This window comes from Cuculus canorus, chromosome 35, assembly GCF_017976375.1.
Source record: "Cuculus canorus isolate bCucCan1 chromosome 35, bCucCan1.pri, whole genome shotgun sequence".
NCBI lineage: Eukaryota > Metazoa > Chordata > Aves > Cuculiformes > Cuculidae > Cuculus > Cuculus canorus.
The window spans coordinates 667072-693422 of record NC_071435.1 but is presented as its reverse complement, the minus strand read 5'-3'; the positions used below and the strand labels follow the sequence as shown (position 1 = coordinate 693422).

The 26351-nt window shown below is 59.0% G+C and overlaps 2 protein-coding genes across 2 annotated transcripts; both read left to right on the top strand.

Annotated features, from left to right (window-relative positions):
- Positions 1-3780: 3780 nt before the first annotated feature.
- CTU1 (cytosolic thiouridylase subunit 1) lies at positions 3781-9476 on the top strand (the record flags this gene model as incomplete). The annotated part of the gene is made up of 7 exons (XM_054052579.1): positions 3781-3940; positions 5820-6305; positions 8020-8129; positions 8193-8236; positions 8690-8712; positions 8878-8897; positions 8991-9476. Coding segments are annotated over exons 2-7 (1167 nt in total), but the record flags the coding sequence as incomplete, so codon positions are not given.
- A 4011-nt stretch (positions 9477-13487) lies between these two features.
- Positions 13488-24967, top strand: LOC104065399 (synaptophysin-like protein 1). Its single transcript, XM_054052677.1, has 6 exons — positions 13488-13585; positions 15944-16062; positions 18371-18581; positions 22132-22308; positions 24531-24903; positions 24942-24967. Exons 1-5 carry the CDS (start codon positions 13517-13519, stop codon positions 24642-24644), a joined length of 690 nt encoding a protein of 229 aa, XP_053908652.1. The 5' UTR covers positions 13488-13516; the 3' UTR covers positions 24645-24903; positions 24942-24967.
- The last annotated feature ends 1384 nt before the right edge of the window (positions 24968-26351 follow it).

Here is a 26351-nt window from a genome sequence, read left to right as displayed (position 1 = left end):
CAGTGCCTCCCAGTCCCTCCCAGTGCCTCCCAGTTCCCTCCAGTCCCTCCCAGCTCCCCCAGTCCCTCCCAGTTCCCTCCAGTCCCTCCCAGTTCCCTCCAGTCCCTCCCAGCTCCCCCAGTCCCTCCCAGTTCCCTCCAGTCAATCCCAGTCCCTCCCAGTTCCCCCCAGTCCCTCCCAGTTCCCCCAGTCCTCCCAGTTCCCCCTGTTTCCTGCCTTTTCCTCCCAGTGCTTCCAGTCCCTCCCAGTCCTCCCAGTGCCTCCCAGTTCCCCCAGTGCCTCCCAGTTCCCCCAGTGCCTCCCAGTTCACTCCAATCCCTCCCAGTTCCCCCAGTGCCTCCCAGTGCTTCCCAACCCTTCCCAGTACTACCCAGTTCCTCCCAATCCATCCCAGCTCCCCCAGTGCTTCCCAGTTCCCTCCAGTCAATCCCAGTTCCCTCCAGTCCCTTCCAGTTCCCCCCAGTCCCTCCCAGTGCCTCCCAATCCCTCCCAGTTCCCCCAGTGCTTCCCAGTTCCCGCAGTCCCTCCCAGTTCCCCCCAATCCCTCCCAGTTCCCCCAGTGCTTCCCAGTCCCTCCCAGTACCCCCAATCCCTCCCAGTCCTCCCAGTGCCTCCCAGTTCCCTCCAGTCCCTCCCAGTTCCCCCCAATCCCTCCCAGTCCCTCCCAGTTCACTCCAGTCCCCAGTGCCTCCCAGTACCCCCCAATCCCTCCCAGTTCCCCCAGTGCTTCCCAGTCCCTCCCAGTACCCCCAATCCCTCCCAGTCCTCCCAGTGCCTCCCAGTTCCCTCCAATCCCTCCCAGTACCCCCCAATCCCTCCCAGTCCCTCCCAGTTCACTCCAGTCCCCAGTGCCTCCCAGTACCCCCCAATCCCTCCCAGTTCCCCCCAGTCCCTCCCAGTTCCCCCAATCCCTCCCAGTTCCCCCAGTCCCTCCCAGTTCCCCCAGTCCCTCCCAGTTCCCCCCAGTCCCTCCCAGTTCCCCCAATCCCTCCCAGCTCCCCCAGTGCTTCCCAGTTCCCACCAATCCCTCCCAGTTCCCCCAGTCCCTCCCAGTGCCTCCCAATCCCTCCCAGTTCCCCCAGTGCTTCCCAGTTCCCGCAGTCCCTCCCAGTTCCCCCCAATCCCTCCCAGTTCCCCCAATCCCTCCCAGTCCCTCCCAACCCTTCCCAGTACTCCCCAGTGCCTCCCAGTCCCTCCCAGTGCCATTCTCATTGCTCCCAGTGCCCCCCAGTGCCTCCCAGTCCCTCCCAGTGCTCCCAGTTCCCCACCTCTCTCCGCCGCCACCAGCCCTGAAAGAACTAAATTGGGGGGGGGGGGGGAATGGGGGGCATTTATGAGCCCCCAGTCCCTCCCAGTATACCCCCAGTTACCCCCAGTATCCCCTTAGGGAGTGTCAATCTCTTCCCAGTCCCCTCCCAGTTTGTGCCAGTGCCTCCCAGTCCTCTCCCAGTGCCCCACAGTCCCTCTCCAGTGCCTCCCAGTCCCCTCCCAGTGCCCCACCAGTGCCTCCCAGTCCCCCCCCAGTGCCTCCCAGTCCCCTCCCAGTGCCCCACCAGTGCCTCCCAGTCCCCTCCCAGTCCCCCCCAGTGCCTCCCAGTCCCCCCCCAGTGCCTCCCAGTCCCATCCCAGTCCCCACCAGTGCATCCCAGTCCTCCCCAGTCCCCTCCCAGTCCTCCCCAGTCCCCTCCCAGTCCCTTCCCAGTCCCTTCCCCCCACCCCAGAACTTCCCCTTTGGGCTTCCCTATGGGGGAGGGGGGAGGGGGGGTGTTTGGGGGGGTCCCCTATGGGGGGTTTGGGGGGGTCCCATGGGTGGGGGGGGTAATGGGGGGGGATTGGGGTCCCTTATAGGGGGGTCCCATGGGTGGGGGGATAATAGGGGGAGAGATTGGGGTCCCCTATGGAGGGATTTGGGGGGGGTCCCATGGTTGGGGGGGCAATGGGGGGGTATTGGGGTCCCCTATGGGGGGTTCAGGGGGGATCCCATGGTTGGGGGGGCAATGGGGGGTATTTGGGTCCCCTAAAGGGGGTTTTGGGGGGGTCCTGGGTCCCCTATGGGGAGGTTTGGGGGGTCCCATGGGTGGGGGGGCAATGGGGGGGGTATTGGGGTCCCCTATGGGGGGGTTTGGGGGAGATCCCATGGGTGGGGGGGCAATGGGGGGGTATTGGGGTCCCCTAAAGGGGGTTTTGGGGGGGTCCTGGGTCCCCTATGGGGAGGTTTGGGGGGTCCCATGGGTGGGGGGGCAATGGGGGGGTATTGGGGTCCCCTATAGGGGGGTTTGGGGGAGATCCCATGGGTGGGGGGGCAATGGGGGGGTATTGGGGTCCCCTAAAGGGGGTTTTGGGGGTGTCCTGGGTCCCCTATGGGGAGGTTTGGGGGGGGTCCCATGGTGGGGGGGGCAATGGGGGGGTATTGGGGTCCCCTATGGGGGAGTTTGGGGGGGTCCCATGGGTTGGGGGGGGAGTAGGGGGGGGTGTCCCTCTCTCACCCAGGAGCAGGAGGAGCCCGGGGGGGGCCATGGTGGCAGCAAAAAGGGGCGGGGCTATTGAGGACAACGCCCCTTTCATGTAGACACGCCCTCTTTCTTAACCACGCCCCTTTCTCGAGGCCCCGCCCCATTGAAGAGGATCCAACCCCCACCTGCGGGTTATTGGGGGGTTAATTACCCCTGAGAGAAGAGTAATTAACACTAAGGAGTGTAATTACGATTAAAAGGGTGATAATTGGACCTAAAAAGGGGTTAATTGGTTATGAGAAGAAAATTAGTACTGAAGAGGTGTTTCCCATTGGGAGGACTGAACTGGGAGGCACTGGGAGTGGACTGGGAAGGACTGGGAGGCACTGGGAGTGGACTGGGAAGGGCTGTGAATGTCTGTGAATGTGTTAGAGGGAACTGGGAGTGGACTGGGAGGGACTGGGAGTGTGTAATAGGGAACTGGGAGGCACTGGGAGTGAACTGGGAAGGACTGGGAGTGCGTAAGAGGGAACTGGGAGGCACTGGGAGTGGACTGGGAAGGACTGGGAGTGTGTAAGAGGAAACTGGGAGGCACTGGGAGTGGACTGGGAAGGACTGGGAGGCACTGGGAGTGGACTGGGAAGGACTGGGAGTGCATAAGAGGGAACTGGGAGGCACTGGGAGTGGACTGGGAAGGACTGGGAGTGTGTTAGAGGGAACTGGGAGGCACTGGGAAGAACTGGGAGGCACTGGGAGTGGACTGGGAAGGACTGGGAGTGCGTAAGAGGAAACTGGGAGGCACTGGGAGTGGACTGGGAAGGACTGGGAGGCACTGGGAGTGGACTGGGAAGGACTGGGAATGCGTAAGAGGGAACTGGGAGGCACTGGGAGTGGACTGGGAAGGACTGGGAGTGTGTAAGAGGGAACTGGGAGGCACTGGGAGTGGACTGGGAAGGACTGGGAGTGTGTTAGAGGGGACTGGGAGGCGCTGGGAGTGTACTGGGAAGGACTGGGAGTGTGTTAGAGGGAACTGGGAAGAACTGGGAGGCACTGGGAGTGGACTGGGAAGGACTGGGATTGTGTTAGAGGGCACTGGGAGGCGCTCTGATTGGTTACTAGGCCGGAGTGGGCGTGGCCAGACCGGGGCGCGCGCTGATTGGTTACTAGGCAGCAGTAGGCGTGGCCATGCTGGGGCGCGCTCTCTGATTGGTTACAAGGCCGGAGCGAGCGTGGCACGCGCGTTGCTCGCTGGGAATGACCCTGCTGAGTGGGGGGCGTGGCCTAGGCCGGCACCGCGCTCTGATTGGACCGGCTGTCACTGGGCGGCGTGGCTTAGACGGGAGCCGCTCCTTGATTGGTTCACGTGACGGGAAGGGGGTGTGGCCAACCGGGGCGCACCGGAGCGGTCAGCGGCGCCGCGTGAGCGCGGGAAGCGGCTTCGTCTCTCCCTCTCTCCCCCCTCCCTCCGCGGGTGGAACCATTGCCGGGTGAGGGGGGGGTTGAGGGGGGCGGAAGGGGCCATTGCGGGGCTGGGGGGGGGTGGAGGGACCCAGTGCGTCCCAGTCCATCCCAGTGCCTCCCAGTCTATCCCAGTGCCCTTCCAGTGGCCTTCCAGTCCATCCCAGTCCCCTCCCAGTCCTTCCCAGTGACTCCCAGTCCCTTTGCATTCTCTTTATAGCTGTTCCCAGTATGTTACTATCCCATCCCAGTCTCTCCCAGTCCATCCCAGTGTCTCCCAGTGCCTCCCAGTGTCTTCCTGTCCATTCCCAGTGCGTTGTTAACCCATCCCAGTCTCTCCCAGTTCCCTCCCAGTGCTTCCCAGTGTCTCCCAGTCCCCTCTAGTCCCCTCCCAGTCCCCTCCAATCCCCTCCCAGTATTCCCCAGTCCATCCCAGTCCCCTTCTGTTCCCTCCCAGTGCCTCTGATTCTGCTCCCAGTGCCTCCCAGTCCCGTCCCAGTGCCTCCCAGTGCCTCCAAATCCCCTCCCAGTCTATCCCAGTCCCCTCTACCCCCTTCCCAGTCCCTCCCAGTCCCCTCCAACCCCTTCCCAGTCCCTCCCAGTCCCCTCCAACCCCCTTCCAATTCCTCCCAGTCCATCCCAGTCCCCTCCAACCCCTTCCCAGTCCATCCCAGTCCCCTCCAACTCCCTCCCAATTCCTCCCAGTCCATCCCAGTCCTCTCCAATCCCTTCCCAGTCCCTCCCAGTCCCCTCCAACCCCTTCCCAGTCCCTCCCAGTCCCCTCCAACCCCTTCCCAGTCCCTCCCAGTCCCCTCCAACCCCCTCCAATCCCCTCCCAGTGCCTCCCAGTCCATTCCAGTCCCCTCCAACGCCCATCGCAGTCCCTTCCAGTCCCCTCCAACCCCTTCCCAGTCCCCTCCCAGTGCCTCCCAGTCCCCTCCCAGTGCCTCGCAGTCCCTTCCCAGTCCCTCCCAGTGCCCCCCAATCCCCTCCCAGTCCCTCCCAGTCCTCTCCAACGCCATCCCAGTTCCCTCTAACCCCCTCCCAGTGCCTCCCAGTCCCCTCCAACCCCTTCCCAGTCCCTCCCAGTCTCCTCCAACCCCTTCCGAGTCCCCTCTCAATCCCCTCCCAGTCCCCTCCCAGTGCCTCCCAGTCCCCTCCCAGTGCCTCCCAGTCCCTCCCAGTGCCCCCCAATCCCCTCCCAGTCCCTCCCAGTCCCCTCCAACCCCCTTCCAATTCTTCCCAGTCCATCCCAGTCCCCTCCAACCCCTTCCCAGTCCCCTCCAACCCCTTCCCAGTCCATCCCAGTCTCCTGCAGTCCCCTCTAACCCCTTCCCAGTCCCCTCCAACCCCCTTCCAGTCCGTCCCAGTCCCCCCTGCCCCTGTCCCAGTGCCTCCCAACCCCTTCCCAGTCCCCTCCAATCCCCTCCCAGTCCCCTCCAACCCCTTCCCAGTCCCTCCCAGTCCCCTCCAACCCCCTTCCAGTCCCTCCCAGTCACCCCTGCCCCCCTCCCAGTGTCTCCCAGTCCCTCCCAGTCCCCTTCAACCCCCTCCAATCCCCTCCCAGTCCCTCCCAATCCCTTCCCAGTCCCCTCCAACCCCCTCCCAGTCCCCTCCAACCCCTTCCCAGTCTCCTCCAACCCCTTCCCAGTCCCATCCCAGTGCCTCCCAGTCCCCTCCAACCCCCTCCCAGTCCCTCCCAGTCCCCTTTACTCCCCTCCCAGTGCCTCCCAGTCCCCTCCAACCCCCTCCCAACCCCTCCCAGTCCCCTCCAACCCTCTCCCAGTGCCTCCCAGTCCCCTCTAACCCCCTCCCAGTCCCTCCCAATCCCCTCCAACCCCCTCCCAGTCCCTCCCAATCCCCTCCCAGTCCCTCCCAGTGCCTCCCAGTAACCCGTCCCCCCCCCAGCCATGCCTCGCTGCGCCCGCTGCCCGCTCCCCGCCCGCCTCCTCCGCCCTCGCACCTCGGAGCGCCTTTGCCGCCGCTGTTTCTCGGATGCCTTCGAAGCCGAAACCCTTCGGGCGATATTATCCTCTCCGTCGCCTTCTCCCGGCGCTTCCGTCGCCGTCGCCGCTTCCGGAGGCAAAGATTCCACCGTTCTCGCCCACCTTTTGGAACGCTTGGAATTCCGTCACCGCTTGGGGTATCGGATGGTTTTGCTTTCGGTGGACGAAGGCATCGCCGGATACCGGGAAGCGGCGTTGGACGCCGTCCGCCGTTCCCGGCGCTCTTTGCCGCTCGTTATCCTCTCCCATCGGCAACTTTTCGGTTGGAGCGTGGATGAGGTCGGGAAAAACCTCGGCGCCGGCAGCCGCTGTACTTTCTGCGGCGTTTGGAGGCGCCAGGCCTTGGAGAGGGGGGCCAGGATGCTGGGGGCCGACTGGATCGCCACCGGTGAGGCACTGGGAGGCACTGGGAGGCACTGGGAGGCACTGGGAGGGGGTTGGAGAGGACTGGGAGGCACTGGGAGGGGGTTGGAGGGGACTGGGAGGGACTGGGAGGCACTGGGAGGGGAGTAAAGGGGACTGGGAGGCACTGGGAGGGGGTTGGAGGACACTGGGAGTGGGTTAGAGGGGACTGGGAGGCACTGGGAAACGATAGAGTGGACTGGGAGGGGGTTAGAGGGGACTGGGAGGGACTGGGAAGCGATAGAGTGCACTGGGAGTGGACTGGGAAGGGTTTAGAGGGCACTGGGAGGCACTGGGAGGGAGTTAGAGGGGACTGGGAGGGACTGGGAGGGGGTTGGAGGGCACTGGGAGGGGGTTGGAGGGCACTGGGAGGGGGTTGGAGGGGACTGGGAGGGGGTTAGAGGGGACTGGGAGGCACTGGGAGAGGGTTGGAGGGGACTGGGAGGCACTGGGAGGGGAGTAAAGGGGACTGGGAGGGGGTTGGAGGGGACTGGGAGGGGGTTAGAGGGGACTGGGAGGGATTGGGAGGGAGTTAGAGGGGACTGGGAGAGGATTGGAGGGGACTGGGAGGGACTGGGAGGGAGTTAGAGGGGACTGGGAGGGGGTTGGAGGGGACTGGGAGGGACTAGGAAACGATAGAGGGCACTGGGAGGGGACTGGGAGGCATTGGGAGTGGACTGGGAGGGAGTTAGAGGGGACTGGGAGGCACTGGGAGGGGGTTAGAGGAGACTGGGAGGGGACTGGGAGGCACTGGGAGGGGACTGGGAGGCACTGGGAGGGGGTTAGAGGGGACTGGGAGGGGGTTAGAGGGGACTGGGAGGGACTGGGAGGGGGTTGGAGGGGACTGGGAGGCACTGGGAGAGGGTTAGTGGGGACTGGGAGGCACTGGGAGGGGAGTAAAGGGGACTGGGAGGCACTGGGAGGGGGTTGGAGGGGACTGGGAGGCACTGGGAGAGGAGTAAAGGGGACTGAGACGGGGTTGGAGGGAACTGGGAGGGACTGGGAGGGGAGTATAGGGGACTGGGAGGCAATGGGAAGGGGGTTGGAGGGGACTGGGAGGCACTGGGAGGGGGGTTGGAGGGGACTGGGAGGCACTGGGAGGGGGTTAGAGGGCACTGGGAGGGGGTTAGAGGGGACTGGGAGGCACTGGGAGGGAGTTAGAGGGGACTGGGAGGGACTGGGAAGCAATAGAGTGGACTGGGAGGGGGTCAGAGGGGACTGGGAGGGACTGGGAGGGGGTTAGAGGGCACTGGGAGGGGAGTAAAGGGGACTGGGAGGGGGTTGGAGGGGACTGGGAGGGACTGGGAGAGGGTTAGAGGGGATTGGGAGGCACTGGGAGGGGGTTGGAGGGGACTGGGAGGCACTGGGAGGGGGTTAGAGGGGACTGGGAGGGACTGGGAGGAGAGTAAAGGGGACTGGGAGGGGGTTGGAGGGGACTGGGAGGCACTGGGAGAGGAGTAAAGGGGACTGGGAGGGGGTTGGAGGGGACTGGGAGGGACTGGGAGGGGGTTAGAGGGGACTGGGAGGCACTGGAAGGGGGTTAGAGCGGACTGGGAGGGACTGGGAGGGGGTTGAAGGGCACTGGGGGGTAACTGGGAGGCACTGGGGGGTAACTGGGAGGCACTGGAGGGTAACTGGGAGGTAACTGGGAGGCACTGGGGGGTAACTGGGAGGTAACTGGGAGGCACTGGGAGCCGCAGGTCACAACGCCGATGACATCGCTGAGACGGTGCTGATGAATTTCCTGCGCGGCGACGTGGCCCGACTGCGGCGAGCGGCCACCGAGGCCACCGCCGGGGACACCGGGGACACCACCGGGGACACCACCGGGACCACCGGGGACCCCATGGGGACCACGGAGACCATCGGGGACCCCACGGAGACCACCGGGAACCCCATGGAGACCACCAGGAACCCCTTGGAGACCACCAGGAACCCCTTGGAGACCACCAGGAACCCCATGGAGGCCATGGAGACCACCGGGAACCCCATGGAGGCCACCAGGAGCCCTACTGAGGCCACCAAGAACCCCATGGAGACCATGGAGGCCACCGGGAACCCCACGGAGACCACTGGGAACCCATTGGAGACCACCAGGAGCCCCATGGAGGCCACCAAGAACTCCATGGAGGCCACCAGGAGCCCCATGGACACCACCAGGAACCCCATGGAGACCATGGAGGCCACCAGGAACCCCATGGGGACCACCAGGAACCCCATGGAGACCATGGAGGCCACCAGGAACCCCATGGGGACCACCAGGAACCCCATGGAGACCATAGAAGCCACCAAGAACCCCACGGGGACTACCACAAATGCCATGGAGGCCACCAGGAACCCCATGAGGACCACGAGGAACCCTGTGGAGACCACGGAGACCACCAGGAACCCCATGGGGACCACCAGGAACCCCATGGAGACCATAGAAGCTACCAAGAACCCCATGGGGACTACCACAAATGCCATGGAGGCCACCAGGAACCCCATGGACACCACCAGGAACCCTGTGGAGACCACGGAGACCACCGGGAACCCCATGGAGGCCACCAGGAACCCCACAGAGACCACCAGGAACCCCACAGAGACCACCAAGAACCCCATGGAGACCACGGAGACCACCAGGAACCCCCTGGAGACCACCAGGAACCCCCCGAAACCCACCCCAAACCCCTCGAAGACCCCGCAGAACCTTTGGAATCCTCCTAAGAACCTCCCCGAGCTCTCCGTTTCCTCCGGGAGCTCAGTAGCCACCGGTGAGGCGTCGGTAGCCACCCCGTGGCCATCGGTTCCTCGTTGGAAGCCCTTGCGTCACGCCTACGAGAAGGACATCGTCCTCTACGCCTACTTGGAAGGGTTGGACTACGTCAGCACGGAGTGCGTCTACGCCCCCAGGGCCTATCGAGGTCACGCCCGGGACCTCCTGAAAGATTTAGAAGCCACCCGGGCCACCACGGTAGCCGCTTTAGGTCATTCGGGGCGTCGCTTAACGGTGGCCACCAAAGTGGCCACCAAAAAGTTAGGAGGTTGTAGGAGGTGCGGCTTCGCGGCCAGTCAGGTCTTCTGCAAAGCCTGCGTCCTGGTGGCCTCCTTGGAGAAAGGGCTACCAAAAGTAGGGTTGGGCAAGCGGGCCTTGGAGGTGGCCACGGGGCTTGAGGAGGGGGAGGGGAGGGAAGGGGGTGGCCACCAAGATGGTGGTTATAGGGTTGGTGGCCACCACGGTGGGGTTGGTGGTCACTGTGATGGTGGTTGTGGGGTTGGTGGTCATCACGGTGGGGTTGGTGGCCACTATGATGGTGGTTGTGAAGTTGGTGGCCACCAGGGTGGTGGTCATGGGATTGGTGGCCACCATGGTGGGGTTGGTGGCCACTATGATGGTGGTTGTGAAGTTGGTGGCTACCATAGTTGTCATGGGGTTGGTGGTCACTATGATGGTGGTCATGGGGTTGGTGGCCACCATAGTTGTTGTCATGGGGCTGATGGCCACTACTGTGGGGTTGGTGGCCACCAAGATGGTGGTCATGAAGTTGGTGGCCACTATGATGGTGGTCATGGGGTTGGTGGCCACCATAGTTGTTGTCATGGGGTTGGTGGCCACCACGGTGGGGTTGATGGCCACTATGATGGTGGTTGTGGGGTTGGTGGCCACTATGATGGTGGTTATGGGGTTGGTGGCCACCATGGTGGGGTTGGTGGTCACTGTGATGGTGGTTGTGGGGTTGGTGGCCACCACGGTGGGGCTGGTGGTCACTGTGATGGTGGTTGTGGGGTTGGTGGTCATCACGGTGGGGTTGGTGGCCACTGTGATGGTGGTGATGGGGTTGGTGGCCACCATGATGGTGGCCATGAAGTTGGTGGCCCCCATAGTTGTTGTCATGGGGCTGATGGCCACCAGTGTGGGGTTGGTGGCCACCATGATGGTGGTTGTGAAGTTGGTGGCCACTATGATGGTGGTTGTGAAGTTGGTGGCCACTATGATGGTGGTCATGAAGTTGGTGGCCACCAGGGTGGTGGTCATAGGGTTGGTGGCCACTGTGATGGTGGTCATGAAGTTGGTGGCCACTATGGTGGTGGTTATGGGGTTGGTGGTCACCACTGTGGAGTTGATGGCCACTGTGATGGTGGTTGTGAAGTTGGTGGCCACTATGATGGTGGTCATGGGGTTGGTGGCCACCAGTGTGGGGTTGGTGGCCACCATGATGGTGGTCATGGGGTTGGTGGCCACTATGATGGTGGTCATGGGGTTGGTGGCCACCACGGTGGGGTTGGTGGCCACTGTGATGGTGGTCATGGGGTCGGTGGCCACCATGATGGTGGTCATGGGGTTGGTGGCCACCATAGTTGTTGTCATGGGGCTGGTGGCCACCATGGTGGAGTTGGTGGCCACCAAGATGGTGGTCATGGGGTTGGTGGTCACCACTGTGGGGCTGGTGGCCACCATGATGGTGGTCATGGGGTTGGTGGCCACCATGGTGGGGTTGGTGGCCACCAAGATGGTGGTCATGGGGTTGATGGCCACTATGATGGTGGTTGTGGGGTTGGTGGTCATCACGGTGGGGTTGGTGGCCACTATGATGGTGGTCGTGAAGTTGGTGGCCCCCATAGTTGTTGTCATGGGGTTGGTGGCCACCATGATGGTGGTCATGGGGTTGGTGGTCATCACGGTGGGGTTGGTGGTCACTATGATGGTGGTCATGGGGTTGGTGGCCACCACGGTGGGGTTGGTGGCCACTATGATGGTGGCCGTGAAGTTGGTGGCCCCCATAGTTGTTGTCACGGGGCTGATGGCCACCACGGTGGGGTTGGTGGCCCCCATAGTTGTTGTCACGGGGCTGGTGGCCACCACGGTGGGGCTGGTGGCCACCAAGATGGTGGTCATGGGGTTGGTGGCCACTATGATGGTGGTCATGGGATTGGTGGCCACCATGGTGGGGATGGTGGCCCCCATAGTTGTTGTCATGGGGTTGGTGGCCACCAGTGTGGGGTTGGTGGCCACTATGATGGTGGTCATGAAGTTGGTGGCCACCAAGATGGTGGTTATGGGATTGGTGGCCACCACGGTGGGGCTGATGGCCACCATGATGGTGGATATAGGGATGGTGGCCACCATGATGGTGGTTATGGGGTTGGTGGCCACCATAGTTGTTGTCACGGGGCTGGTGGCCACCACTGTGGGGCTGGTGGCCACGAAGATGGTGGTCATGAAGTTGGTGGCCACCATGATGGTGGTCATGGGGTTGGTGGCCACCATGGTTGTTGTCATGGGTCTGGTGGCCACCATGGTGGTGGTCATGGGGTTGGTGGTCATCACGGTGGGGTTGGTGGCCACCATGATGGTGGCTATGAAGTTGGTGGCCACCATAGTTGTTGTCACGGGGCTGGTGGCCACCATGGTGGAGTTGGTGGCCACCATGATGGTGGTCCTGGGGTTGGTGGCCACCAGCGTGGTGGCCGTAGACGTGGTAGCCACGGGGCGAGTCGATGTTGCCGTGGGGGCCACCGAGGGGGGGGTGGGGGGCCTGGAGGGGAGGGGCCAAGAGGTCCCCAGCCTGGTGGCCACTGGGCTACTGGTGGTGGCCACTGGGCTACCGTTGGTGGTGGCCCCGAGGTGGAGGTGGAGGTGGTGGGGAGGGGGGGACGGGAGGGGCAGCGGCGCCTCCGGGGGGTGGGGAGGGTGAGGGGAGCACTGAACATCTGGGACTTCTAGGAACTGGGAGGCACTGGGAGGCACTGGGAGGGACTGGGAGGGGATTGGAGGGGACTGGGAGGGGATTGGGAGGCACTGGGAGGGGACTGGAGTGGACTGGGAGGGACTGGGAGGGACTGGGAGGGGATTGAGGGGGACTGGGAGGGACTGGGAGGGGACTGGGAGGCACTGGAAAGGACTGGGAGGGGATTGAAGGGGACTGGGAGGGGACTGGGAGGCACTGGGAGGGGACTGGGAGGGGATTGAGGGGGACTGGGAGGCACTGGGAGGGGATTGGAGGGCACTGGGAGGGGATTGGAGGGTACTGGGAGGGGATTGGAGGGTACTGGGAGGGGATTGGAGGGTACTGGGAGGCACTGGAAGTGGACTGGGAAGGGAAAAGGGGGTACTGGGAGGCACTGGGAGGAGACTGGGAAGGGAATAGGGGGCATTGGGGGGGACTGGGAGGGGAATGGGGGAACTGGGAGGGACTGGAGGGGACTGGGAGGGACTGGGAGTGATGTGGGAGGCAGTGGGGGGAGACTGGGATGAACTGGGAAGGCACTGGGATGAACTGGGAGGGCACTGGGACCGGTTTTAAGGGCACTGGGATGAACTGGGAGGGCACTGGGATGAACTGGGAGGAAGAGGGGGAGCGCTGGGAGGGAAGAGGGAGGTAATGATACTGTATGCAAATCAGTATGTAAATGAGGAGCCAATAAAGAGCGGCTTTTGAGGAAGATGGAATGCAGTGGAGTATGCAAATGAGCTACTGGTGGGCGTGGTTATGCAAATCAAGGCGTTATATGCAAATGAATGTGGGTGAGGGCTTCGGGGAGGGATGTGGAGAGGGACTGGGATGAACTGGGACGGGACTGGGAGGCACTTGGGTGGCACTCGGGGGGCGCTGGGAGGGCACTGGGATGAACTGGGAGGCACTGGGGCCAACTGGGAGGCACTGGGGGCCAACTGGGAGGGCACTGGGGCCAACTGGGATGAACTGGGAGGGCCCTGGGATGAACTGGGACCAACTGGGAGGCCACTGGGATGAACTGGGAGGCACTGGGACCGACTGGGAGGGCACTGGAATGAACTGGGAGGCACTGAGGCCAACTGGGAGGGCACTGGGGCCAACTGGGAGGGCACTGGGATGAACTGGGCGGGCACTGGAATGAACTGGGAGGATGAGGGAGGGCCCTGGGACCAACTGGGAGAGGACTGGGACCAACTGGGATGAACTGGGAGGGGACTGGGATGAACTGGGAGGATGAGGGAGGGCACTGGGCCCAACTGGGATGAACTGGGAGGGGACTGGGCCCAACTGGGATGAACTGGGAGGCGGGAGCAGGCGCCAGCGCGTCACGTGACACCCCGCAGCGCGCCCCGTATGCAAATGAGAGGGGAGGGAGAAGGGAATCTCCCCGCCCCCCCGCGCGTGCGCGCGGAAGGAAGGAGGTGACGTCACTTCCGGGAAAGGGCGGGAAGGGAAGGGAAGGGGGTGGGGGGGGGAAAAGATGGCGGCGCTGCGAGTGGATCTGAGGCCGCTGAGGGAACCCCTCGGGTTCGTGAGGGGCCTCCAGTGGGTGAGCACTGGGGGGGACTGGGAGGGACTGGGAGGGACTGGGAGGGACTGGGGGGGACTGGGAGCGACTGGGAGGGAGTGGGGGGGACTGGAAGGGAGTGGGAGGGACTGGGGAGGGACTGGGAGGCACTGGGAGGGGACTGGGAGGCACTGGGTGGGACTTGGAGAGGAGTGGAGGGGGACTGGGAGGGACTGGGAGGGACTGGGAGGCACTGGAGTGGACTGGGAGGGGAGTGGGAGGGACTGGGAGTGGACTTGGGGGGACTGGGAGGGACTGGGGGGGACTGGGAGAGGAGTGGGAGGGGCTGGGAGAGGAGTGGGAGAGACTGGGGAGGGACTGGGGGGGGAGTGGGAGGGACTGGGAGGGACTGGAAAGGGACTGGGAGGGGACTGGGATGGACTGGGTGACACTGGGAGTAACTGGATGGGAGTGGGGGGAACTGGGAGGGGAGTAGGGGGAACTGGGAGCGACTGGGAGGTACTGGGAGGGGACTGGGGGGACTGGGAGGGACTGGGTGGGACTTGGAAGGGAGTGGGGGGGACTGGGTGGCACTGGGAGTGACTGGGTGGGAGTGGAGGGGGACTGGGAGGGACTGGGAGGCACTGGAGTGGACTTGGGGGGACTGGGAGGGGACTGGGAGGGACTGGAAAGGGACTGCGAGGGGAGTGGGGGTACTGGGAGGGGAGTGGGAGGGACTGGGAGGGACTGGGAAGCACTGGGGTGGACTGGGAGGGGAGTGGGAGGGACTGGGTGACACTGGGAGTAACTGGATGGGAGTGGGGGGAACTGGGAGGGGACTGTGAGGGGAGTGGGAGGGACTGGGAGGCACTGGGGTGGACTGGGAGGGGACTGGGAGGGACTGGATGGGAGTGGAGGGGGACTGGGAGGGGAGTAGGGGGAACTGGGAGGGACTGGGAGGCACTGGGAGGGGACTGGGAGGCACTGGGAGGGGACTTGGGGGGACTGGGAGGGACTGGGAGGCACTGGAAGGGATTGGGAAGGGACTGGGAGGGACTGGGAGGTACTGGGAAGGGACTGGGAGGGGACTGGGAGTGTGTTAGAGGAGACTGGGAGGCACTGGGAGGTACTGGGAGGGACTGGGAGGGGCTCAGGACAAACTGGGAGGGGTAAAAGTCCCATTTCTCTCTCATTTCCTCCCCAAATTCCCATTTTAGGGCATTTTTTTTCCCCCCAAATCAAGATTTTTTGGGCTAAAATTCCGATTTTTACCCGAATTTCCCCTAAACTTCCAATTCTGATTCATTTTTTTACTTAAAATTTGAATTTTTACTTTGTTTCCTCCAAAAATTTAATTTCAGGGTTTTTTTTTGTCTCCAATTGAGTTTTTTTGGGGATTAAAATTTCAATTTTTACTTCATTTTCCCCCAAAATTGCGATTTGAAGTCTTTTTTTGAGGTTAAAATTCCCATTTCTACTTCATTTCCCCCAAAATTCCAATTTTAGGTCATATTTTTGCCTTCAAATCACTCCTTTGTGATTAAAATTCCAATTTCTCCCCCAATTTCCCCCAAAATTCCAATTTTAGGTCATTTTTTTTGCCTCCAAATCACTCCTTTGTGATTAAAATTCCAATTTCTCCCCCAATTTTCCCCAAAATTCCAATTTTAGGTCATTCTTTTGCCTTCAAATCAATTCTTTGTGATTCAAATCCCAATTTCCCCCCCAATTTCCCCCAAAATTCCAATTTTAGGTCATTCTTTTGCATTCAAATCAATCATTTGTGATTAAAATTCCAATTTCTCCCCCAATTTCCCCCAAAATTCCAATTTTGGGTCATTTTTTTGCCTCCAAATCACTCCTTTGTGATTAAAATCCCAATTTTCTCCCCAAATTTCTCCCCAAATTCCAATTTTAGGTCATTCTTTTGCCTTCAAATCAATTATTTGTGATTAAAATTCCAATTTCTCCTCCAATTTCCCCCAAAATTCCAATTTTAGGTCATTTTTTTTGCCTCCAAATTACTCCTTTGTGATTAAAATCCCAATTTTCTCCCCCAATTTCCTCCAAATTCCAATTTTAGGTCATTCTTTTGCCTCCAAATCACTCTTTTTGTCATTAAAATCCCAATTTCTCCCCAAAATTTCCTCCAAAATTCCAATTTCCGCTCATTTTTTTCCTTCCAAATCGTTCCATTTTGATTAAAATCCCAATTTCTCTCTCAAATTCCTTCAAAATTCCATTTTTCAGTCACTTTTTTGCCACCAAATCAATTTTTAAGGGTTAAAATTTCAATTTTTACTAAAATTTCCCCCAAATTTTCAATTTTGGGTCATTTTTTGCCCTTCTGAGGGCGTTTTTTGGGGTCCAATTTGGGGTTTTTGGTTCTTTTCTCCTCAGTTCTTCTCCATCTTCGCCTTCGCCACCTGCGGGGGCTTCAGCGGAAGCGTCTCCGTCGTCATCAGCTGCGGTGGAAAATCCAACATCAGTGTCTCCGCCCCCTTCGCTTATCCCTTCCGGTGGGTTGAGGACCTCCAGGAGGTGGTTGAGGACCTCCAGGAGAAGGTTGAGGACCTCCAGGAGGAGATTGAGGACCTCCTGAGGGTTGAGGAGCTCCATGAGAAGGTTGAGGAGCTCCAGAGGAGAAGGTTGAGGACCTCCAGGAGGTGGTTGAGGACCTCCTGAGGGTTGAGGAGCTCCAAGAGGAGGTTGAAGACCTCCAAGAGGAGGTTGAGGAGCTCCAAGAGGAGGTTGAGGACCTCCTGAGGGTTGAGGAGCTCCAAGAGGAGGTTGAGGACCTCCAAGAGGAGGTTGAGGAGCTCCAAGAGGAGGTTGAGGAGCTCCAAGAGGAGGTTGAGGACCTCCAGGAGGTGGTTGAGGACCTCCAGGAGAAGGTTGAGGACCTCCAGGAGAAGGTTGAGGACCTCCAGGAGGAGGTTGAGGACCTCCAGGAGGAGGTTGAGGACCTCCAAGAGGAGGTTGAGGACCTCCAGGAGAAGGTTGAGGAGCTCCAGGAGGAGGTTGAGGACCTCCAGGAGAAGGTTGAGGACCTCCAGGAGGAGGTTGAGGACCTCCAGGAAGAGGTTGAGGACCTCCAAGAGAAGGTTGAGGAGCTTCAAGAGGAGGTTGAGGAGCTCCAAGAGGAGGTTGAGGACCTCCAGGAGAAGGTTGAGGAGCTCCAAGAGGAGGTTGAGGAGCTCCAGGAGGAGGTTGAGGACCTCCAGGAGAAGGTTGAGGACCTCCAAGAGAAGGTTGAGGAGCTCCAAGAGGAGGTTGAGGACCTCCTGAGGGTTGAGGAGCTCCAGGAGGAGGTTGAGGAGCTCCAGGAGGAGGTTGAGGACCTCCAAGAGGAGGTTGAGGAGCTCCAGGAGGAGGTTGAGGACCTCCAGGAGAAGGTTGAGGACCTCCAGGAGGTGGTTGAGGACCTCCAGGAGGTGGTTGAGGACCTCCAGGAGGTGGTTGAGGACCTCCAGGAGGTGGTTGAGGACCTCCTGAGGGTTGAGGAGCTCCATGAGAAGGTTGAGGAGCTCCATGAGGAGGTTGAGGACCTCCAGGAGAAGATTGAGGACCTCCAGGAGGTGGTTGAGGACCTCCTGAGGGTTGAGGAGCTCCAAGAGGAGGTTGAGGAGCTCCAAGAGGAGGTTGAGGAGCTCCAGGAGGAGGTTGAGGAGCTCCAGGAGAAGGTTAAGGAGCTCCAGGAGAAGGTTGAGGAGCTCCAGGAGGAGGTTGAGGAGCTCCAGGAGAAGGTTAAGGAGCTCCAGGAGAAGGTTGAGGAGCTCCAGGAGGAGGTTGAGGACCTCCAGGAGGAGGTTGAGGAGCTCCAAGAGGAGGTTGAGGAGCTCCAAGAGGAGGTTGAGGACCTCCAGGAGAAGGTTGAGGAGCTCCAAGAGGAGGTTGAGGAGCTCCAAGAGGAGGTTGAGGAGCTCCAAGAGGAGGTTGAGGACCTCCAGGAAAGGGTTGAGGACCTCCAGGAGGTGGTTGAGGACCTCCAGGAGAAGGTTGAGGACCTCCAAGAGGAGGTTGAGGAGCTCCAAGAGGAGGTTGAGGAGCTCCAAGAGGAGGTTGAGGACCTCCAGGAGGTGGTTGAGGACCTCCAGGAGAAGGTTGAGGACCTCCAGGAGAAGGTTGAGGACCTCCAGGAGGTGGTTGAGGACCTCCAGGAGGAGGTTGAGGACCTCCAAGAGGAGGTTGAGGACCTCCAGGAGAAGGTTGAGGAGCTCCAGGAGAAGGTTGAGGACCTCCAGAAGAAGGTTGAGGAGCTCCAAGAGGAGGTTAGGAGCTTCAGGAGAAGGTTGAGGAGCTCCAGGAGGAGGTTGAGGATCTCCAGGAGAAGGTTGAGGACCTCCAAGAGAAGGTTGAGGAGCTCCAAGAGGAGGTTGAGGAGCTTCAGGAGAAGGTTGAGGACCTCCAGAGGGTTGAGGAGCTCCAAGAGGAGATTGAGGACCTCCAGGAGAAGGTTGAGGACCTCCAGGAGAAGGTTGAGGACCTCCAGGAGAAGGTTGAGGAGCTCCAGGAGGAGGTTGAGGAGCTCCAGGAGGAGGTTGAGGAGCTCCAGGAGGAGGTTGAGGAGCTCCAAGAGGAGGTTGGGGACCTCCAAGAGGAGGTTGAGGAGCTCCAAGAGGAGGTTGAGGAGCTCCAAGAGGAGGTTGGGGACCTCCAAGAGGAGGTTGAGGAGCTCCAAGAGGAGGTTGAGGACCTCCAGAAGAAAGTTGAGGACCTCCAGAGGGTTGAGGACCTCCAGGAGAAGGTTGAGGAGCTCTGCTCAGAGCTTTGGAGCCCTCTGGAGGTCCTTCCGGAGGTCCCAAAGCCACCGCTTTTCCCTTTCAGGTTGAACCGCGCCACCTTCTCTCCACCGTTGACGGCGTTGTGCAACGGAACGTGGGCCGAGGAGGTCCACCTGGTGGGAGACTTCTCGTCTTCGGCGCAGTTCTTCGTGGCCGTGGCCGTGGGGGCCTTCCTGGGCAGTATGGCCGCCCTCGGCGTCTACCTCGGCGCTCTCCACCTCTACCGCCACCGCGACGGCAAAATGGCCCTCGTGGTGAGACCTTTCTCCTGGCCTCCTCCCTCCTGGTCTTCTCCATCCTCTTCTCCATCCTCATCTCCTCCATCATCTCCTCCATGATGTTCTCCATCATCTCCTCCATCCTCTCCTCCATCCTCATCTTCTCCATCATCTCCTCCATCATCTCCTCCATGATGTTCTCCATCATCTTCTCCATCCTCATCTTCTCCATCATCTCCTCCATGATGTTCTCCATCATTTCCTCCATCATCTTCTCCATTTGAGGCCCTTCTGTGGGCTTTGAGGTCCTTCTGGTGGGCTTTGAGGTCCTTCTGATGGGCTTTGAGGTCCTTCTGGTGGGCTTTGAGGTCCTTCTGGTGGGCTTTGAGGTCCTTCTGGTGGCATTTGAGGTCCTTCTGGTGGGATTTGAGGTCCTTCTGGTGGGATTTGAGGTCCACAAAGTGGGATTTGAGGTCCTTCTGATGAGCTTTGAGGTCCTTCTGGTGGGATTTGAGGTCCTTCTGTGGGCTTTGAGGTCCTTCTGTGGGCTTTGAGGTCCTTCTGATGGGCTTTGAGGTCCTTCTGGTGGGCTTTGAGGTCCACAAAGTGGGATTTGAGGTCCACAAAGTGGGATTTGAGGTCCTTCTGGTGGGCTTTGAGGCCCTTCTGGTGGGCTTTGAGGCCCTTCTGGTGGGCTTTGAGGCCCTTCTGGTGGGCTTTGAGGTTCTTCTGATGAGCTTTGAGGTCTTCTGGTGGGCTTTGAGGTCTTCTGATGAGCTTTGAGGTCCTTCTGGTGGGATTTGAGGTCCTTCTGTGGGCTTTGAGGTCCTTCTGGTGAGCTTTGAGGTCCTTCTGGTGGGCTTTGAGGTCCACAAAGTGGGATTTGAGGTCCTTCTGTGGGCTTTGAGGTCCTTCTGATGAGCTTTGAGGTCCTTCTGGTGGGATTTGAGGTCCTTCTGTGGGCTTTGAGGTCCTTCTGATGGGCTTTGAGGTCCTTCTGATGGGCTTTGAGGTCCTTCTGGTGGGATTTGAGGTCCACAAAGTGGAATTTAAGGTCCTTCTGATGAGCTTTGAGGTCCTTCTGATGAGCTTTGAGCTCTTTCCAATGGGCTTTGAGGTCCTTCTGGTGGGATTTGAGGTCCTTCTGTGGGCTTTGAGGTCCTTCTGGTGGGCTTTGAGGTCCACAAAGTGGGATTTGAGGTCCTTCTGATGAGCTTTGAGGTCCTTCTGGTGGGCTTTGAGGTCCACAAAGTGGGATTTGAGGTCCTTCTGATGAGCTTTGAGGTCTTTCTGGTGGGCTTTGAGGTCCTTCTGATGGGCTTTGAGGTCCTTCTGGTGGGCTTTGAGGTCCTTCTGGTGGGCTTTGAGGTCCTTCTGGTGGGCTTTGAGGTCCTTCTGGTGGGCTTTGAGGTCCTTCTGGTGGGATTTGAGGTCCTTCTGATGAGCTTTGAGGTCCTTCTGGTGGGCTTTGAGGTCCTTCTGTGGGTTTTGAGGTCCTTCTGGTGGGCTTTGAGGTCCTTCTGGTGGGCTTTGAGGTCCTTCTGGTGGGCTTTGAGGTCCTTCTGGTGGGCTTTGAGGTCCTTCTGGTGGGATTTGAGGCCCTTCTGGTGGGCTTTGAGGTCCTTCTGTGGGTTTTGAGGTCCTTCTGGTGGGCTTTGAGGTCCTTCTGGTGGGCTTTGAGGTCCTTCTGGTGGGCTTTGAGGTCCTTCTGGTGGGCTTTGAGGTCCACAAAGTGGGATTTGAGGTCCTTCTGGTGGGCTTTGAGCTCTTTCCAGTGGGCTTTGAGGTTCTTCTGGTGGGCTTTGAGGTCCTTCTGTGGGTTTTGAGGTCCTTCTGGTGGGCTTTGAGCTCCTTCCGGTGGGCTTTGAGGTCCACAAAGTGGGCTTTGAGGTCCTTCTGGTGGGTTTTAAGGTCCTTCTGGTGGGATTTAAGGTCTTTCCAATGGGTTTTGAGGTCCTTCTGGTGGGCTTTGAGGTCCTTCTGATGGGATTTGAGGTTCTTCTGATGAGCTTTGAGGCCCTTCTGGTGGGCTTTGAGGTCCTTCTGGTGGGCTTTGAGGTCCACAAAATGGGATTTAAGGTCCTTCTGATGGGCTTTGAGGTCCTTCTGGTGGGATTTGAGCTCTTTCTGGTGGGCTTTGAGGTCCTTCTGGTGCGCTTTGAGGTCCTTCTGGTGGGATTTGAGCTCTTTCCAGTGGGTTTTGAGGTCCTTGGGTGGGATCTTCTCCATCCTCTCCTCCATCCTCATCTCCTCCATCCTCTCCCTTCTCCTCCTCTCTGGGGGTTGAGGTCCTCCTCACTTGAGGACCTCATCTCCGTGTGGACGGGGAGGTCCATAACCGCTTTCTTCTCCTCTCTCTTTGCTGCCGTGGACAGGACACGAGGTAGGTGTCCACCGTCTCCTTTAGAGGGACATCTCCATGAGCTTGGAGGTCCACCACCATTATCTTCTTAATCTTCCACCTTCTGAGGGCCTTCTGGTGGGCTTTGAGGTCCTTCTGGTGGGCTTTGAGGTCCTTCTGGTGGGATTTGAGGTCTTTCTGATGAGCTTTGAGGTCCTTCTGGTGGGCTTTGAGGTCCTTCTGGTGGGCTTTAAGCTCTTTCCAATGGGCTTTGAGGTCCTTCTGGTGGGATTTGAGGTCCTTCTGGTGGGATTTGAGGTCCACAAAGTGGGATTTAAGGTCCTTCTGATGAGCTTTGAGGTCCTTCTGGTGGGCTTTGAGGTCCTTCTGATGGGCTTTGAGGTCCTTCTGGTGGGCTTTGAGGTCCACAAAGTGGGATTGAAGGTCCTTCTGATGAGCTTTGAGGTCTTTCTGGTGGGCTTTGAGGTCCTTCTGGTGGGCTTTGAGGTCCACAAAGCGGGATTTAAGGTCCTTCTGATGAGCTTTGAGGTCCTTCTGGTGGGATTTGAGGTCCTTCTGATGGGATTTAAGGTCCTTCTGATGAGCTTTGAGGTCCTTCTGGTGGGATTTGAGGTCCTTCTGGTGGGATTTGAGCTCTTTCCAGTGGGTTTTGAGGTCCTTGGGTGGGATCTTCTCCATCCTCTCCTCCATCCTCATCTCCTCCATCCTCATCTCCTCCATCCTCATCTCCTCCATCCTCTTCTCCATCCTCATCTCCTCCATCCCCTCCATTCTCCTCTTCTCTGTGGGTTGAGGTTCTCCTCTCTTGAGGACCTCATCTCCGTGTGGACTTGGAGGTCCATAACCGCTTTCTTCTCCTCTCTCTTTGCTGCCGTGGACAGGACTCGAGGTAGGTGTCCACCGTCTCCTTTAGAGGGACATCTCCATGAGGTGGGAGGTCCACCACCATTATCTTCCTAATCTTCCACCTTCTGAGGTCCTTCTGTGGGATTTGAGGTCCTTCTGTGGGATTTGAGGTCCTTCTGGTGGGATTTAAGGTCCTTCTGGTGGGATTTGAGGTTCTTCTGGTGGGCTTTGAGGTCCTTCTGGTGGGATTTGAGGTCCACAAAGTGGGATTTAAGGTTCTTCTGATGGGCTTTGAGGTCCTTCTGGTGGGATTTGAGGTCCTTCTGGTGGGCTTTGAGCTCCACCACCGCTATCCTCTCCCCTCCGTTCCTCCTCCAGGACTTCGTGGTGACGGTTGTCTTCTCCTTCCTGTGGCTCGTGAGCTCCTCGGCGTGGGCGAAGGCTTTGACCGATGTGAAGATGTCCACAGCGGCGCCGCTGCCCCACTGCGATGTCCCCTCCGTCACCTGCGGCGCCCCCGGAGTCACCTCCATGGGGGCCCTCAACGTCTCCGTGGTGGGTCCCAACGCATCGGGGACAACACCGGGAGGGGTGGAGGAACCCTCTGGAGATACCAAAGGGTCAAAGGGGCCTTGAGGAACATCTTGGAGATCCCAAAGGGTTGAGGGACCTCTTGGAGAACCCAAAGGTTTGAGGGACTTTGAGGAACCTCTTGGAGATCCCAAAGGGTTGAGGAACCTCTTGGAGAGCCCAAAGGGTTTGAGGGACTTTGAGGAACCTCTTGGAGATCCCAAAGGGTTGAGGAACCTCTTGGAGAACCCAAAGGGTTGAGGGACCTCTTGGAGAACCCAAAGGTTTGAGGAACCTCTTGGAGAACCCAAAGAGTTGAGGAACCTCTTGGAGAACCCAAAGGTTTGAGGGACCTCTTGGAGAACCCAAAGGGTTGAGGGACCTCTTAGGGGTTCCTAAAGGTTTGAGGGACTTTGAGGAACCTCTTGGAGAGCCCAAAGGGTTGAGGAACCTCTTGGAGAACCCAAAGGGTTGAGGAACCTCTTGGAGATCCCAAAGGGTTGAGGGACCTCTTGGAGAACCCAAAGGGTTGAGGAACCTCTTGGAGAGCCCAAAGAGTTGAGGAACCTCTTGGAGATCCCAAAGGGTTGAGGGACCTCTTGGAGATCCCAAAGGGTTGAGGAACCTCTTGGAGATCCCAAAGGGTTGAGGGACCTCTTGGAGAACCCAAAGGGTTGAGGGACCTCTTGGAGAACCCAAAGGGTTGAGGGACTTTGAGGACCCTCTTGGAGATCCCAAAGGGTTGAGGGACTTTGAGGAACCTCTTGGAGAACCCAAAGGGTTGAGGAACCTCTTGGAGAGCCCAAAGGGTTGAGGAACCTCTTGGAGAACCCAAAGGGTTGAGGAACCTCTTGGAGAACCCAAAGGGTTGAGGGACCTCTTGGAGAACCCAAAGGGTTGAGGGATCTCTTGGAGAACCCAAAGGGTTGAGGGATCTCTTGGAGGTTCCTAAAGGTTTGAGGGACTTTGAGGGACCTCTTGGAGATCCCAAAGGTTTGAGGAACCTCTTGGAGAGCCCAAAGGGTTGAGGAACCTCTTGGAGAACCCAAAGAGTTGAGGAACCTCTGGAAGAACCCAAAGGGTTGAGGAACCTCTTGGAGAGCGCAAAGGTTTGAGGGACTTTGAGGGACCTCTTGGAGAACCCAAGGGTTGAGGAACCTCTTGAAGAACCCAAAGGGTTGAGGGACTTTGAGGGACCTCTTGGAGAACCCAAAGGTTTGAGGGACTTTGAGGAACCTCTTGGAGAACCCAAAGGGTTGAAGGACTTTGAGGAACCTCTTGGAGAACCCAAAGGGTTGAGGGACCTCTTGGAGGTTCCTAAAGGTTTGAGGGACTTTGAGGGACCTCTTGAAGAACCCAAAGGGTTGAGGGACCTCTTGGAGAACCCAAAGGGTTGAGGGACTTTGAGGGACCTCTTGGAGAACCCAAAGGGTTGAGGAACCTCTTGGAGAACCCAAAGGGTTGAGGAACCTCTTGGAGATCCCAAAGGGTTGAGGGACCTCTTAGGGGTTCCTAAAGGTTTGAGGGACTTTGAGGGACCTCTTGGAGAGCCCAAAGGGTTGAGGGACTTTGAGGAACCTCTTGGAGAACCCAAAGGGTTGAGGGACCTCTTGGAGAACCCAAAGGGTTGAGAGATCTCTTGGAGAACCCAAAGAGTTGAGGAACCTCTTGAAGAACCCAAAGGGTTGAGGAACCTCTTGGAGAACCCAAAGGGTTGAGGGACCTCTTGGAGAACCCAAAGGGTTGAGGGACCTCTTGGAGAACCCAAAGGGTTTGAGGGACTTTGAGGAACCTCTTGGAGAACCCAAAGGGTTGAGGAACCTCTTGGAGAGCCCAAAGGGTTGAGGGATCTCTTGGAGAACCCCAAGGGTTGAGGAACCTCTTGGAGAACCCAAAGGGTTGAGGAACCTCTTGGAGAGCCCAAAGGTTTGAGGGACTTTGAGGGACCTCTTGGAGAACCCAAAGGGTTGAGGGACCTCTTGGAGAACCCAAAGGGTTGAGGAACCTCTTGGAGAGCCCAAAGGGTTGAGGAACCTCTTGAAGAACCCAAAGGTTTGAAGGACTTTGAGGAACCTCTTGAAGAACCCAAAGGTTTGAGGGACCTCAGAGGGGTTCCCGGTGGCCGGAATTGACGTTGATGTTTCCGAGAAGGACCTTTTTGGACCTCTCGGTGGTGGCTTTTGACCTTCTTCCCTCCTCCGTTGCAGATCTTGGGGTTCCTCAACCTCCTCCTCTGGGTCGGCAGCTCCTGGTTTGTCTACAAGGAGACCCATTTCCACCACCCCACGCCTCCGGCTCCGCCCACCGCCGCCACCATGTGACCTCCAGCCATGGTCTTCTTCTTCTTCTTCTCCACCACCACCACCACCACCATTTTTTCCTCCCCACCGGCGCCGCTTTGAAGGTCTTCTCCAAGGAGATACCACCACCACCACCACCTCAAAGGTTCCTCAAAGGTTCCTTGGAGGTTCTCGGAGGGGTTTGGAAGCTTCCGGAGGTGCAGAAGGTGGACGGCGCCCACCGGGAGGTCCTCAGAGGAGAAGGGCTGAGAGGTCCTCAGGGCCAAATGGGGGATGAGAGGTCTTCTGGTGGGGTTGAGGTCTTCTGGTGGGGTTGAGGTCTTCCGGGTGGGGTTGAGGTCTTCTGGTGGGGTTGAGGTCTTCTGGTGGGGTTGAGGTCTTCAGGTGGGGTTGAGGTCTTCTGGTGGGGTTGAGGTCTTCCAGGTGGGGTTGAGGTCTTCTGGGTGGGGTTGAGGTCTTCTGGTGGGGTTGAGGTCTTCTGGATGGGGTTGAGGTCTTCTGGGTGGGGTTGAGGTCTTCGGGTGGGGTTGAGGTCTTCTGGTGGGGTTGAGGTCTTCTGGTGGGGTTGAGGTCTTCTGGTGGGGTTGAGGTCTTCCAGTGGGGTTGAGGTCTTCCAGGTGGGGTTGAGGTCTTCTGGGTGGGGTTGAGGTCTTCTGGTGGGGTTGAGGTCTTCTGGATGGGGTTGAGGTCTTCCAGTGGGGTTGAGGTCTTCTGGTGGGGTTGAGGTCTTCCAGTGGGGTTGAGGTCTTCTGGTGGGGTTGAGGTCTTCCGGGTGGGGTTGAGGTCTTCCTGGTGGGGTTGAGGTCTTCCGGGTGGGGTTGAGGTCTTCCGGGTGGGGTTGAGGTCTTCTGGTGGGGTTGAGGTCTTCCTGGTGGGGTTGAGGTCTTCCTGGTGGGGTTGAGGTCTTCCGGGTGGGGTTGAGGTCTTCTGGTGGGGTTGAGGTCTTCTGGTGGGGTTGAGGCCTTCTGGTGGGGTTGAGGTCTTCTGGATGGGGTTGAGGTCTTCTGGTTGAGTTGAGTTGAGGTCTTCCAGTTGGGTCAATGTCTTCTGGTTGAGGTTAAGATCTTCTGGTGGGGTTGAGGTCTTCCAGTTGGGTTGAGGTCTTCTGGTTGAGGTCGAGGTCTTCTGGTTGGGGTTGAGGTCTCCTGGTGGAGCTCAAGGTCTTCCAGTTGGGTCAATGTCTTCTGGTTGGGTCGAGGTCTTCTGGTTGAGCTCAAGGTCTTCCAGGTGGGGTTGAGGTCTTCTGGTGGGGTTGAGGTCTTCTGGGTGGGGTTGAGGTCTTCCAGTGGGGTTGAGATCTTCTGGTGGGGTTGAGGTCTCCTGGTGGAGCTCAAGGTCTTCCAATTGGGTCAATGTCTTCTGGTTGAGGTCAAGTTCTTCTGGTTGGGTTGAGGTCTTCTGGTTGGGGTTGAGGTCTTCCGGGTGGGGTTGAGGTCTTCCGGGTGGGGTTGAGGTCTTCTGGTGGGGTTGAGGTCTTCTGGTTGAGCTCAAGGTCTCTTGGTTGGGGTTGAGGTCTTCTGGGTGGGGTTGAGGTCTTCTGGTTGGGTCAATGTCTTCTGGTTGGGGTTAAGTTCTTCTGGTGGGGTTGAGGTCTTCTCATTGAGCTCAAGGTCTTCCAGTTGGGTCAATGTCTTCTGGTTGGGGTTGAGGTCTTCTGGTTGAGCTCAAGGTCTCTTGGTTGGGGTTGAGGTCTTCTGGTGGGGTTGAGGTCTTCTGGTTGGGTCAATG